This window comes from Macrobrachium nipponense, chromosome 10 (assembly GCF_015104395.2).
Source record: "Macrobrachium nipponense isolate FS-2020 chromosome 10, ASM1510439v2, whole genome shotgun sequence".
Taxonomy (NCBI): domain Eukaryota; kingdom Metazoa; phylum Arthropoda; class Malacostraca; order Decapoda; family Palaemonidae; genus Macrobrachium; species Macrobrachium nipponense.
Genome location: NC_087204.1, coordinates 45,429,688 through 45,444,445, shown reverse-complemented (window position 1 = coordinate 45,444,445; position 14,758 = coordinate 45,429,688). Strand labels below are relative to the sequence as shown.

Below are 14,758 nucleotides of genomic sequence, written 5' to 3'. Positions count from 1 at the left end.
TTAGGCCGGGTGAAGATAATAACCATCTCTTAAAACACCTGAACTTTCAAATGTCAGTTGAACGAGATGAAACGCGTAAGTGCGTGCGTAGTAAAACCTCAAAAGAAAGTATTTACAAATGCACCTACGCATACATTAAGTGAATTTGTAATGTATCTGCATATGAATGTACGTATATGTATATATATATATATATATATATATATATATATATATATATATATATGCATGCAAGGTTGCTCTTGCGTAAAAGAATTGCCAAAAGTTGAACCTAGAGAGTCTTAGGCCAGCAAGTTTGCTCCTCCTGATCTCTAAAACGGGTTAAAATTGGCGCCGGTTTCTTCTGGTGACTGAGCGTAAGTCACAAATGTTAAATGGCACCACCACCACCACCACCACCACTACTACTACTACTACTACTACTACTACTACTACTACTACTACTACTTGTTTCGTACTTTCAATTGTAAAAACCAAAAACAGTTTTGTAAATACTATTTATGAGGATTAAATATCACAATAACAGCGGACCTTACCAGCATATTATAATAATAATAATGAGGTCACTCAGCATAGCTCATATCATCGCATATCCGAAGTACATTGTTAAAACAAATCGCCCATAGCTTAGTCCCGTGCATATATCGTGAAAATAGTATATTTACATACTAAATAACTCTTTGCCCCAGTTCTTTTAAGACTTATTTGTAAAAATTTTATTTGTTTCTATTATCCTCATCCGCACTTCACTGTACACTGTTTTCTTGATTGTATTATTACACACTGCCTTATCAATTTTTCAGAGCTTCCTTGGGAGGTAAATGACCTTTTTGGCGCTGATACGTGGGAATAAGTTTATTGAAATTATAAATAGCATTAGGGAATGTATTTCTTCCCACCAAAAAATACTAACTAGAGATCATATTGCGAAGGTTCACAGAAAAACAAGTTTAACAAACCTTCCTTAATTTTGCAATTAGTCCACAAATCGTTGTAGACTAAACGCAGAGAGAAAGAGTGAGGGAGAGTGGTAAGGTGTAAATGTCACTTTTACCCGTAAGACCTGCCGGTTTGAAATGAAGTTAGATAACATTATCCGATGTAAAGATATCATTAAACATGATAAATAAACATCTAAACACATAATCGTCTTATCTGCTACACCACCACTGCTCAAGACAAGCTCCAGAAAAAAATATCAAAAACATATAAATAAATGGAGCGGGTTCAGAGTACGGTAACATGGGTAGAGAAAACTTAACCTTTCCTAGAATGCCGTGTCTTGACCTACCTAGTCCTTACTTTCCTAACCTAACATGGGGCGCCGTGCCCTGACCCCCACCCGTAACACTGAATATCCGTCTCCCTACTCAGCATACTAACCAAATAAATGGTTCCTTTACAAAAGTTAAAATTAAAAATCTGTTTCTGATCCCTTATCACGCAAACATTTTGTTCAACACAATGACGTTTGGTATCAATAGAAGAAATGATTAAGTTCTCACGGCACTGTCAGACTTAGTAACCTTGTAAATCGACCAATGCACATTATTTTCGCACGTGATTGGACATGACAAGAGTCAAAAATAAGTATCAGACCTACCACTTACTTCCACGATCGCTTATTTTATAATATATTCTTAATTTTTACCATAGCATCTACAGCTATTACCATGACCATATGTACATTAATTTCGTTAATGCCAAATACATTTTAGCCTTGTAAAAAAAAAAATTGTACTTCAGTCTGAGGTTTCTTTTAAACTTAAAACACCACACTGTTGTGACTGGAGTCTAAAGTCTGGGGTTCGTGTGCCTGCATTTATAAAAATATGCAGGCCAACAATATTGACTTGTGATTCTCGCAAAGTTGCAGACTGTGGGCCCCTTGACGGACATAAAAGGATAGGAAATCACAAAACTGAAGGAAAAAATCCAAATTAAGAGTCAGACTCATCAGATGAAGCCCACGGCAATGCCAGGAAGACTTATAAAGCAAGACTTATAAAGCCAAGTTAATCACTTCCAAGGTTATATCTTTGAAGATTGTCATATAATGCTCTTACTTCCATGAAATGGGGAGGGAGTGGGGTGTCCAAAGATTAAGGCAAAATGAGCCCCAAAACTGTAATCAGTATGCTGGCATTCCATCGGACCTATAATTATGTCCACAGCCTCAAAGTCTAAATTTATAAGAGACAGAGTTCAAGACTCAAGTGTCATGTAGTCCTTAAACTTGCTAAGCACCAAATAAGGTACCAAGAGTTTACGCTAAATGTAAAAGACATCCTTAGCAATTTAGTAAGTAAATTAAGGTAACATTTGAAGGAAAAGTTAAGCAATTCAATTTAACTCGCATGTAATATATTATGAACTAATCATACCAGATTTAAACTTAAAGTCTTTCTCTACACGTTGGAAGAGGCGTTAAAAACATATGCAAAGAAACTGAATACAGGAGATAGAAAACTCTCTCAAAATTTAATAAGCTATCACACTTAAGTCCTTGGAGCAAAAGTAAGTACTTCATCACTGTTTCCTCGCAGATAATTAACAAACATTTTACATTTTCAAGTTCTGTTTCTCTCAACTTGTTACCTCTAAAGTCATATGTAATCATATACAAGTAATAATATGTTTATGAGATTCTAAGCTACGTTTCTCAACATAATTCTCAGAAGACATTAAACCACTTCCCCGAATGTGAAGTTACATCAGTGGACCCACTTGCATAAACACTTTTGTCACACACAAGTACAGATAACCTACTTCAAAACTGTTCTCATACAGACAAATATTACACAATCACATAAACGTGCCTACACCTAAGCAAAGTCACAATATATTACAACAAAACGAAGCGTGCAACAGCATAAAAAAATGGAACTTAATAAATTCGATCTCAGTTATAGTTTTCTTCATAAATAAATCCTACAGAAATCTACAACCACTGAACGAAATCGTTAAAGATCTTATATTACTATATCCATACGATACTTGATAAAGAACTATTTTTAGCATTTCGTTAACAGACCTTCTCTTCAGTCTCCTTTGGCCAGAGGCCATAATGCAAACTCTTCATATCGGTAGGGGGTCGGCACATATCACAGTCAACCCCCTGCACTGTATGAAATAAATTGCCGACGTTCGCATTGGATGTGGTCAGCACTAAACATGAGAGATTAAGCCCCAAAGTTAATTCTCCCCTCGCTAAAATGTCACTCATCGTTAAAGAGCTCTTCTGGTAAGAGACTGAAAACCTGAAAGCTATCTCACATCCTGAAGGTAGAACTTCTGAAATAACTGAACTCACCACTCCAACGAGGACGTCAATTTGGTTACAATAAATAGTGGAACTCATTACAGCAAATGCACAGGTACAAAGAAACATAAGTTGTGTTTGGGCAATCATTATAACATAAAAATTTCAAGAATATGGCCTCAAGTTTGCCCATCTTTTTAAACAAATCATTGTTGTCCTTAAAATAGTATAAGAAATCTTAAGCTATCAAGATCTAACAATAAACGTCTGGTACTCACAAGTCCTCGATCTTGACACATCGTGCCAAGAAAGTGCCACTCATAGTGACAGTAGCAGTCTTCCATCCACCAGCGTTACTGTCATCGTCAAGATTGTGATCCTCCCGTCTCTCCTTTTTGACAATAATAAGACTAGGGGGTGGGGGTGGGGCGGCAAGTGCTGTGCTGAGATCCAGGGGTCGTCGGTCCCGAGCTCGCCCTTCCCGTCCCGTTTTTGTTTCTTTGACCGTTGCGAAGAGGCCGTTCTCGATCTTAAGAGTGACACTGCTCGTCTGACGGCTACCTTTGCGTGATTTTGGCGGAGGATCGGGGGCACAGGGTTTTTGTTTAGAAGCAGCGCTTATGGGAGTAGAAGCTGCTTCCGGGATGCACCCGTATGTAGGGTTATCTTGGTGTAAAGTCATCCTTGAACTGGAGTCCCTTTCCGACGTAACTTGCGTCTGTTGAGAGAGAGAGGGACTGTTCTGACTGTCAGCCTTCGTCTCTGAAATTTCAAAATCTTGGCAAGTGGAATCTGACAGAAACCCTGAATCTAAAGTGAGACTATTTGGGTGAACGTAAGAACAAACGGAAGAAGAGGCAGAGTCACAAGGGGCATCTTGCATCCACCTGCCATGATCTCTGTGATAATTCCGTGGAAGAGTGCCACCAACGGCCCCCATCAACATGTTGTTACTGCTAGTTTTATCGTTCCCCTCTGAGGACAGAGTTAAATTAGGCGTCGACCCATAATGGGGGGAATTTTTGCCATCTACGTTAAGTTTACTCTCTGCAGATCGGAAACTTGGCGATCGAAAGTTGATGACTTTAGTTACAGGAGACCTCGCAGTGGCACCACTTTGGCTTGAATCACAAGGTGACTGCCTTAAGTTGTTAGGGAAATTAACATCGTCCTCGTTGACGCCAGGGACGAATTTATGAGATCTACTAATTTTGCTCTTGATTATTTGGGACTTGAACACCTGAGGCCTGAGAACTTGAGATCGGAGAACCTGACTTCGAAACACCTGATTTTTAATGCCTCTCTTGTTCTCACCCCCAGATTCTTCGTTCGAATACCAGGAGGAGTCTAAGACACCACCGAAGATGAAATGTTTTATGGCAGACACTGAGCCCCCATCCGTTCTTGAAATGGGGCTATGAGGCATCATGTTAAGTTCAGAAATGCAGCCTAAGGAGAATATTCTCAAACACGAGGTGTCTTACATTAACTTGGAGCACGTCCTGTATCTCACAAAGATGTAACTGGTGTTCTCCTAACGTCATACATTATGAGAAATTGCTTTGTAAAAATCAGAGGTGTCTACATCATGAGGTTCAGAAGACAAACCTGAACTGCCTCTAGTGTTTACGATTAACAGTTCATGGTTGTGCAGAGAGGGCAGGGAAAGCTGAAGGTGATAAATTACTGTTCAACTATGAGAAGCTTTTGAAATGTGTCGTTTTATGTAACAAAATCTTCCAAGCATCCTTTAAATGCATACCGTGATACGTATAGTAGTGTTGCATACTGTTCAGTCTACCGAATAAGAATGAGAAAAGAAGGTCAAATTCCAGTGCAAACTACGAACTAATAGATGATTATGATATAAAGCACTGACTATGGAAGTGGGTTTCTTTCATCTGTTGTTTAACTTGCGTACCGAGATCTTGTTCTTTTTACCCATCCTCTCTTTTCTCTCTTTTAGGATTTCTTTCCAGAACACACATTTAGACATGAATCAAAAGGCTTCTCCAAGATGAACTATTTGTTTATTTCTTCATCCACTTTGTTTGTACAGGCGTCTCTCCTCTTGTACTTGTATAAATGAAAATTACGAAGACCACCATAAAGAGAATTTTCATTATTTTAGGTAACCTTTCCTTCATCACCGGACATAACAACTTTATTCACTTCATAAGATCAAAAATACTTCGCATCAGTTCTGTTCAAGGTCCCATAAGAACACTTACGCACTAGACCTTTTTTTTTATTTCCTAATAACAGCTTTGCAGCATAATATCACAGCCTGTAAACAAGTACACATCACATTTTTAACATGTCTAATATTCAAAAGAAAACCACTAAATATAAAAAAAAAAAAATCACATCAACATGTTTAGCCACCCTGCAACCAAAATTATAAAGTAATGTACATCTTAAAAACCTACAATAAGATTTTTTGCAACCAGCCTTATCTTAATCTCTGTGGTCATTAAACTAAATTATAGGTATTATGTTGATAATCCAAATTAGATTAACAAGATTCTTCACTTTTATGCTTCATTTAAACGCCAAATCTCATCTAAAATTTTATGCCACTTGTACTGATCGATACTTTCATAGGTCTCTGTGACGGAACATTAACATGCAAATCCCGACATTAATTACCTATTCTGTTAAAAAAGATGGCTCTATTGCTCTTTTTGCGACTAACCCTAGCTCATTTAGGAATTAAAAGTTATTACCGTCCACATCCGAATGAAAAATAAAACCGGTCTTTCTCAAAAGGAATCATTTGTACAGAAGCCATCGTGAACTCTTCATGAAAGAAAATCAATACATAATAAATTGATCATTCATCGGTGACGGATAAATCATCAAGTCACTTTTTGTTTTTGCTAACTTGTGACCTTATAAACTGACAACTAATGTGTTGATACCATTTGCTTTAACTTTTGCCAATGCGTGTATGCATAAAAATTACAATTGAAAAACATTCAGTAAGTACCTACAAAGCAATACACCAAAGGCATTCAAACTGATGCAATTGTACGGTTATGGCTACTGTAGAGATATATAAGGCCGACAATTTTCTTCTTATGTATTTATAACATAAGAATGGTCGTGATCACATGGCCACTGGGCTTGGTGTCATGAGGCAGGGCTTCATTAGTGAAGTACGGACAACAAATAATCATGAATTCTTGATCTCTTACACTATAGTGCAAAAGTTACAAAGTTTTAGTTGTGTATGGAAATCTACGGTATTTAGACCCACAATATCGAATTTTCACATTGATATTGCATAATTATTATGATAAAACCTTTGTATCGGCGGTGTTGGACTTGTGATGACAGGTAAACATGAGAGAATATATACAGACAACTGCAAGAAAATCCAAAGTTCCCCTCCGGCTTTGACGATAAAGAACGACAGTTTTAAAGCGCAAGACTAGTGTCAATTACTTCAATAGAAAAGCAGCTTGATTATTTTAGAGCAACTGTGTCACAAATATAACACCTAACAACCTTTATAGAAAGAAAAAAAATCCAAATGAGATCCTAGTCCATTACAAGCATCTTTATCGATACACGCTTACCAAGAAGTTCAGTGTATAATATACTATCATCAAATACGGCTTAAAACAATAAGAACGCGATTTCAATATATGACAATTACAATTACTTTATTTTGATTGTGATGATTAATACGCACACACAAACACACACATAGATGTTTTTCATTACTTATGGAATTCAGATAAAGTTCATGAATAATGAAAAACGTAGTTCAGAGTGAGTGAATATTATAAAAAAAAAAAAAAAAACTCTTACATCAACTCAAACTAGGCAAGACTTCCGAGCAATTCAAACCCGTCTCAACTATCGGCCTTCTTATCAATACGCCAGCACACATACTTCACCCGGGCAAATTTCCCCTATCTCTTTGACATCGCGCGGGTCACCAATACACCTTCAACTTGATAAATCACCTTAGGATGCTCTTTTGTCAACTCATTCCTTTTGCCTCCTCTTTTCTTACCCAGGCAGTGACCCCTACAATCGGGTCTTTGAAAGGAACCACTTGGTTCCCGAGTGAATACCTGTCACGTCGGCCAGCATAAAAAAGGGCAATCCTTTTAATCCGGATTACTTTCTACCGTCCTTTCCTTCCTCGTGACAATTAGGAAATCCTTTTCGCATCTTGACTTCATATTGTATAAGAGAGAAACCACGAATTTATTTGGCATAAATTTAAAACTTGAGAGAGAGAGAGAGAGAGAGAGAGAGAGAGAGAGAGAGAGAGAGAGAGAGAGAATTATATATTGTGTGGCTACCATAAAAATGGCTTTTTAATTGCAGTTCTAATTAATGTAACTAATAACAAACGCGCCGTAAATTCATTACCAGGTCTTTTCCGAGATATCTGCTGCCTTTTCATCCAGAGCCAATGTCGTGATAAATAACGTGACCAAAATTATTTTACTGTATAAAATGTTTTGTTATCGATCAGCTATGCTATCAAAATTTTATTTTTATATTAGCAACTACCTAGTTATATGTAAATCTAAAAGCTTTCGATGATGGGATGTGCTCTTCAAAGAATCTTCCGGGACCTGAAATTTACCTGCTCATGAACAGAAAAACTGTTACAAGGCATTAAAAGCAATGAACGGAGAAATGGACAGGTACCCTTATTAGTGCAACCGAGATGTGATACCTTAACTATAACGAAGCAATGCGATGGATTTCTAATTATGAATCTTAACTATAACGTCAGGGAGCCTGTAGGTTTTTTACGCATTGTTTCGTTATGGTTCAGGTATCACATCTCGGTTGCACTAATAAGGGTACCTGTCCACTTCTCCGTTCATTGCTTTTAATGCCTTGTAGTTTTTCTGTTCATGAGCAGGTAAATTTCAGGTCCTGGAAGATTCTTTGAAGAGCACATCCCATCGTCGAAAGCTTTTAGATTTACATATAACCAGGTAGTTGCTAAGATAAAAATAAAATTTTGATAGCATAGCTGATCGATAACAAAACATTTTATACAGTAAAATAATTTTGGTCACGTTATTTATCACGACATTGGCTCTGGATGAAAAGGCAGCATATATCTCGGAAAAGACCTGGCAATGAATTTTACGGCGCGTTTGTTATTAGTTCCATTAATTAGAACTGAAATTAAAAAGCCATTTTTATGGTAGCCACATAATATATAATTCTCTCTCTCTCTCTCTCTCTCTCTCTCTCTCTCTCTCTCTCTCTCTCTCTCTCTCTCTCTCTCTCTCTCTCAAGTTTTAAATTTATGCCAAATAAATTCGTGGATCCTCCCTGATATGTCTGTGAACTGGAATGCCCTGCGGAATGACTCTCCCACAAAAAACTATCACTTATAAAATAATTCTAAAAAAAAATATGTAAAATGTGACGAAGAAACAGGTCATCATCATCATCGTTCCTCTTAAAATGTTTGACTATAATCGCCATTTTAAATACATGGACAAATATGACTGATCTACTCTTAAAAAAAGAAAAGAGCAAACAGAAAAAGTGCTCAATAAAGTGACGCAAATATCTTTCCATTTTTGCAACAGGCGACTCTCTCTCTCTCTCTCTCTCTCTCTCTCTCTCTCTCTCTCTCTCTCTCTCTCTCTCTCTCTCTCTCTCTCTACCAGTCAAGCGTTTAGAACACCCGTCCACCCTAGGATGCTGCCATGTAGATCGACATGGAAGATAAGCTGCATTAGCGTCGCTTGGACGAGGCTACTTATCCATTTTGGGAATGGGCGAGACAAACATCTCGATTCGTGAGCTGAGGATGTATGGGGAACGATGGGGAGGGGGGGAGTTGGTTATGTTAAATTTAAATTATTAAATAACGGTGAATACGAAAATTAAACGAAAAACACATGGAGAGAAAGAGAGCAATGTACGTAGGGAGACTTTCATGCTCCCAATGTAAGCGCAAAAGCCCGAAAGGCTCTGAAAAGTTCTGCGGTCTGAAAGGAGGTCCCATATGTTTGATACCGGATTCCTTCCTTGTAATATTGCCGAGACACAAACTACAACATTCATTAGAACGGCACAAGCATTAATCAGTGTCCGATGCCTTAGCACTACCATTTATCAACAACCATTGCGGGTGAACAGCTGATTCCCTTAAAGAGCTCAGTGAAAACGATAAGAATGGAGATAAAAAAGAATTATAGATGGTAATAGCGTATTAGTTACCACCACATATTTTGTGGCAATGTTTCCAGAACGAAACTATGAGGAAACGGCATCCAGCAAATGAACTATTTTCAAGATTTTATAGTTAGCAACAAGCTTGTAAGGATTCAACAACCCTGAGATGTATACATCATGAATATCAATAGAACTAACAAACTGGTCAAGATATTTAGAAAAGAAAAACTATGAAGGCATCAAATGAGTGGAAAACTATTTCCAAAGAAAGAATAATTAATATGATACAAAGAAAGTCCTGAAAAATTATAAATAACCAATTAACTGGAACAATGACCGTATTAAATTTCAACTATTGCATTTGACACACTTCCCTGAATGTTTAATCATTTTGATGATTATCGCCGACAGTACCAGATCTATGAATCATTCTTTTAGGTAGTATAGTCGTAAATATTAGCAGTACAATTTTAGCTTTTATCAATACCATCAAACATCCCTGGATGAGCGAGTGGAGAGAGAGAGACGAGAGCGAGAGAGAGCCGACGAGAGAGAAAGTGGAGACAGAGAGGAGAGAGAGACCTCAGGATCCACACATGCACAAAGCTTTTGACCTTGGAACTGGTCCCCGAGAAGCCAATAATAAAACGCATTGAGTGAAGGCACAATAAGGAGACGGGTGTGACAGAAACATGATCTAAGTAACTCCTGTCCGCCTACTGTGAGAGTATGTTTGAATGTATGTGTGTATATATATGTGTGTGTACATATAGATAGATATAGAGATAGTGCGTGACACCTGCATAGTGCATGACTATATATATTTAATACTCTCATCAAACATCTGATAGGGTTTCCAGCAAAGTAAAAGAAGAAATAAAAAAAATTCATCATTTGCAAAACAATTTGAAACGATTACATAAAATAACTCAAGAAACATTAAATTAAATTAAATTATATAACATAAAATGATAATTGGATTGACATCCAGCACGTTGACCAACATCTACAAAAACTAGACCTTTGAAAACTTGATCAAGAGTTGGATCATTTCACTTTTCAAAAAAAAAAGTCTAAATATATCAACGACTGACGAGTTCAAAAGCATTCCCGGAATTTCATCCTTAAAGAGTAGATACACAGAAGTGAACGAAAAAGACAATAATTAAGACGTACCAAAACAAAACGAGGTAAGAGACTGGCCTCAAGCAGAAAGGGAAAGGAACCGGGAAGAACGAAAGCTGAGGGAAAAAGTCTAATATTCCATTTTTACTAACCAAACGTGAGGTACGAAAATAACGGAACCCCAAAGATTTAAAACCCAGATCAAGGGTGGAATTAAAGCAAAATAAAATCAAGACTGATAGAAAACGCTACTCTACCGGAGCACCCTAAAATCCGCGAATCATTAAGCTGTGAAAGTGGTCTGCTGTGACTTGCAACTTGCCATTGCCCTCTTATTATCATTTCCTGAATTCTTCTTACCTCTGCATTTATGACTTTGGCTCCCTTCGCATACCAAGGAAGGGAACAATCTGTTTTCTCCCTCTGACAGTCACACCTGCGTGAATGTGTTTATATTTCACAAAAACGAGAGTTCCAGCCCTGTGCAACGAGTACATCAACAGAAAACTGGAAAACAAGAAGCGCTGGAGATCAAATGAGAATCATGAGTTGTTGGGTATTAATCTACTTTAACAATCTGCTTTAACAAAAGCAAACAAAATTTGATTCTATTTCTCTCATACTCAATCTATGAAATGTCGACGTAACCTAGAGCATAACGAGAGAGAGAGAGAGAGAGAGAGAGAGAGAGAACAATATTTCGATAAATGTGGCATGTCGGCCTCACCCACCAGCAAACCCGAGTCGGACAATGGACCTAAGCTGACCTCTTGCTTTTCCAAAAGGTAAGAAGAAAAGAACTTTCAAGATGACTGTATTCCGGAGAAAACGGCCATTGTTTGAGGGAACTCAGGGCAAACTCGTCTAGTCTGAAACATGATTTATCCATCTCGGTTGTGTCCTCGCTAATGATCAGGTTGTTGGAGAACCTACACAAAGGCTAGGGCCTTTATCTCCTTATTATCTGTCGACTTTCACAAGACAATGACCACTTAAATCTATTTCGGACAGGCATGTCCATCTGCCAACCTTCACGACAATGGTTCGAAGGCTCCCTTGAGGTGGGTTACGGAGCAAGTTAGGAATCCCGATACAAAATTACAAAGAGAATGTTTGGATCTGCAAATCGAAAGATTAGGGAAATGTTGAAGGGCACTTAATCCTAGGGAGAGAATACAAATAGATGCAGTCATAAAAATAAAACGGTTACGTGTGAAAACATCTACAAGGAAAATACACAAACGCCTTAAAAACAAATGCGTTTACCGCACAAAAAATAACTTGTATTTAAAAATTTGAGAGAGAGAGAGAGAGAGAGAGAGAGAGAGAGAGAGAGAGAGAGAGAGAGAGAGCTTTCACCTGACTGACATGACAAATCGTTTGTAAGCAATAAGGTCATATGAAATGATAAGGAAAATAGTAAAGGTGAGACTTTAGCACTAAGCTCATGGCTTTAAAAATGGGCAACTGAAAAAGGTTTAAAGGATTTCAATGGAAGGGGGAAGGGCTGTAAGTGGAAAGAAAGACATCAAACTGGAATGTACTAAGCCAAGCTTGGGTGGATATAGGATGCCCAAAATTTTTGAATTTTTGAGGTAAATCAAAGAATGAGAAAAAGACTTCCGAGATATTAGGAAGGAATTACAGTCTAAATCTGCTAGTAAAGAAAAAACTACTAACGGAGTGAACAAATGCCAGAAATATCGAAGGAAAATAACTGAATTCTGATACTTATAGAAGAGAATGTACAGGTATACTTTCACGGAATTATATGGCGACTTAATTTCCTTATCACTTCTTTAACCTCATAAGCCGAATAAGGATAGTTTCCTTTCACTCATGAGGACAGGACTTTTTAACATCCAACAATTTCACGTTATTCATTATTACCATTTTACTTGATTTTAGGACACTTGAAGATAATTCATGACTTTTTTTGTTGGTTGGGGTGGGGTGGGGTGTGTGTGAGTGTGTGTGTGTGTGTGTGTGTGTGTGTTGGTTGTGTCAAATCATCGAGTTAGGTGTGTTAACGTTCCTTCAGTGAGTGTCAAGTGACTGAATTCTTCGCGAAAAGGGGAATTTCGAACAGAAGTCATTCGAGCGCACCGTTCATCACTAACTACAGACTTTAATCTGAAAATCCGACAGAATTCATAGTTTCTTTCACCTTGGTAATGTCAAAACTTTTATAACTGACTAAGCTTGCTTATACAATTCATTATCCCATATAACGGTGGAATACGAACTAATGTATAAACATCTGGCTTAACACTTTACAACATTACTTCCACTTCAATTAACCTTGCCCTCGAACAATATTGTAACGGTCAACACATAGCGTGAACGTATGAGTTAGGAACAGGGACCAGGAACTACAAATAAAAAATAATAAATAAATAAATAAAATAAAAATAAAATAAAGTATTTAACGGTAAAGATAAATAATTTAATTGCTCTGGAAGGTCTACGGAATAACTCCACTTAGCCTTGAGATGATAAGGTAACCTGATCGGAGCCCCAAAAGGACGTAGTATCTTCTGGTTTTCCCTTCTCGTCATCCTTACGTCAATAAGGTCACCGCCCTTCGTTTCTACTACGCGCAGAGGTATTCGGCAACCTTTCTCCCCTCACAGCCACCCCCTCCCTCCTTCCCACTACCTTACTCGAGCCAATAGTTCCACTCCACCAAAACGAGATGCATTCTTACGGCATGAATCACAATACACATCATTTGCATAATGAGCATTACTCTTACACTGCCACCTGTTTACAGCTGAAGATGGGTTACCTCAAAAACTAAGTAACGTATGATGTAATTTTTCGCGAAGCACTTGTGTCCCTTCAGGATCATATAAGGAAGTGATTGTACAATTTATCTCTGACATCCTAATTTTGGAAGTCAATGCTGACCCCCACATTATTCTCATTCAAGGCAATGGTACTGATAATGTAATGCTTTAAGTATAAGAATTCCAAATAATGAAGGTGTAACAGGCACCTATTCCGATAAAAAAAATGTGAATGATGTTCAGTACAAATTTTTGAAAAAGACACCTCTTATATAACTGTAAATACCGCGAATATGGCTAGCAAGTTCAAGGTCATTCCTCAAGGCTGTATCAAATAAAATTAAAGTATTTTGATAATTTGCAATAAAGACAGAAAACAAAAACATTGCATCAAGCAATATACAAAGTCCTACCATACTAGCTAAACTGGCTTTAATAAACATACGCACACAGGCATACACAAGTTAACGGAAACCCACATTTTACCAACCTAGTATTTATTTACCCACACAAAATAAAAGGACCGTAACTTACTCACTGCTTCCCACCTTACAATTTTGAGTAAGGCGAATATCATTAAATCTTATGTACATTAAATAATTTTCCAGTAACAAGTATTAGGATCATCACAAGGAGCATCTATCGCTGTCATATGATTGTTCTTATCGAAGATCCCAGCTTGAAAGCTGTTGGGGAAAAATGCTCATGAGAACTTTATGCAACCAATTTGTAGTGGGATTTTCATACGTATTATAATGCATCTTAAAAATACATGCCGCCTGTATAAAATACGATTATTGAAAAATAATGAAATTTTACTTTCACTTCGAATTTTTTTTCACAAAAACGCCAGGAACAACAATAAAAATAAAAAGTGTAATATAACAGTAAATTATCATGAAGACTGAGCATATGATACAAAATCAATTTATAAAACAAAGAAATAAGTAGGCATTCTCAAGTAAGATTCATTTTGTTTATTCTAATAACAGAAAGGTCCACAATAAAGAATATCTTCGTTTTATTGCTGATGATCCTAATGGTGGCCGACCTTGGTTACCAGTCCTCACCTTATAGTCTTACTAGAAATCCACTTTCAGACTACATTACATTAATCCAAAGTTATCACCACATATCTGGACAGTGGGTGAGATGATAGCCTAGGGCGTTCAACAACACAATAGCACGCTTTCTTCATTTTCAAGCCAGTATGCTCCTTCAAACTTCCCTATAAAGATTACAGGAACGATCTTAATCTTTCCACATTTATCAGTAAGTTACTTTAGGTACAATATTCCCATCTTCAAAAATTATACGTCGATACCTTAAATTCCATGATAAATGAATTCGCCCTGCAACTCTTTCTTCAGTCTTCCTCAACATCCAAAGATAATATTATATCAATAATTCG

At 37.3% G+C, this 14,758-nt stretch overlaps 1 protein-coding gene across 6 annotated transcripts in view; it reads right to left on the bottom strand.

Moving 5' to 3' along the window:
• LOC135223602 (mucin-2-like) overlaps positions 1 to 14,758 on the bottom strand; it is a 1,092,597-nt gene that overhangs the window by 585,888 nt on the left and 491,951 nt on the right. For 3 of the 6 annotated variants that reach the window (XM_064262166.1, XM_064262168.1, XM_064262167.1), the window contains exon 2: positions 3,541 to 5,549. The exons of the other annotated variants lie outside the window; for them this stretch is intronic. In XM_064262166.1, the coding sequence (XP_064118236.1) occupies positions 3,541 to 4,691 (1,151 nt within the window). In that variant the 5' untranslated portion in view covers positions 4,692 to 5,549. The remainder of the gene's footprint in view (positions 1 to 3,540; positions 5,550 to 14,758) is intronic. 6 annotated transcript variants of the gene reach the window in all.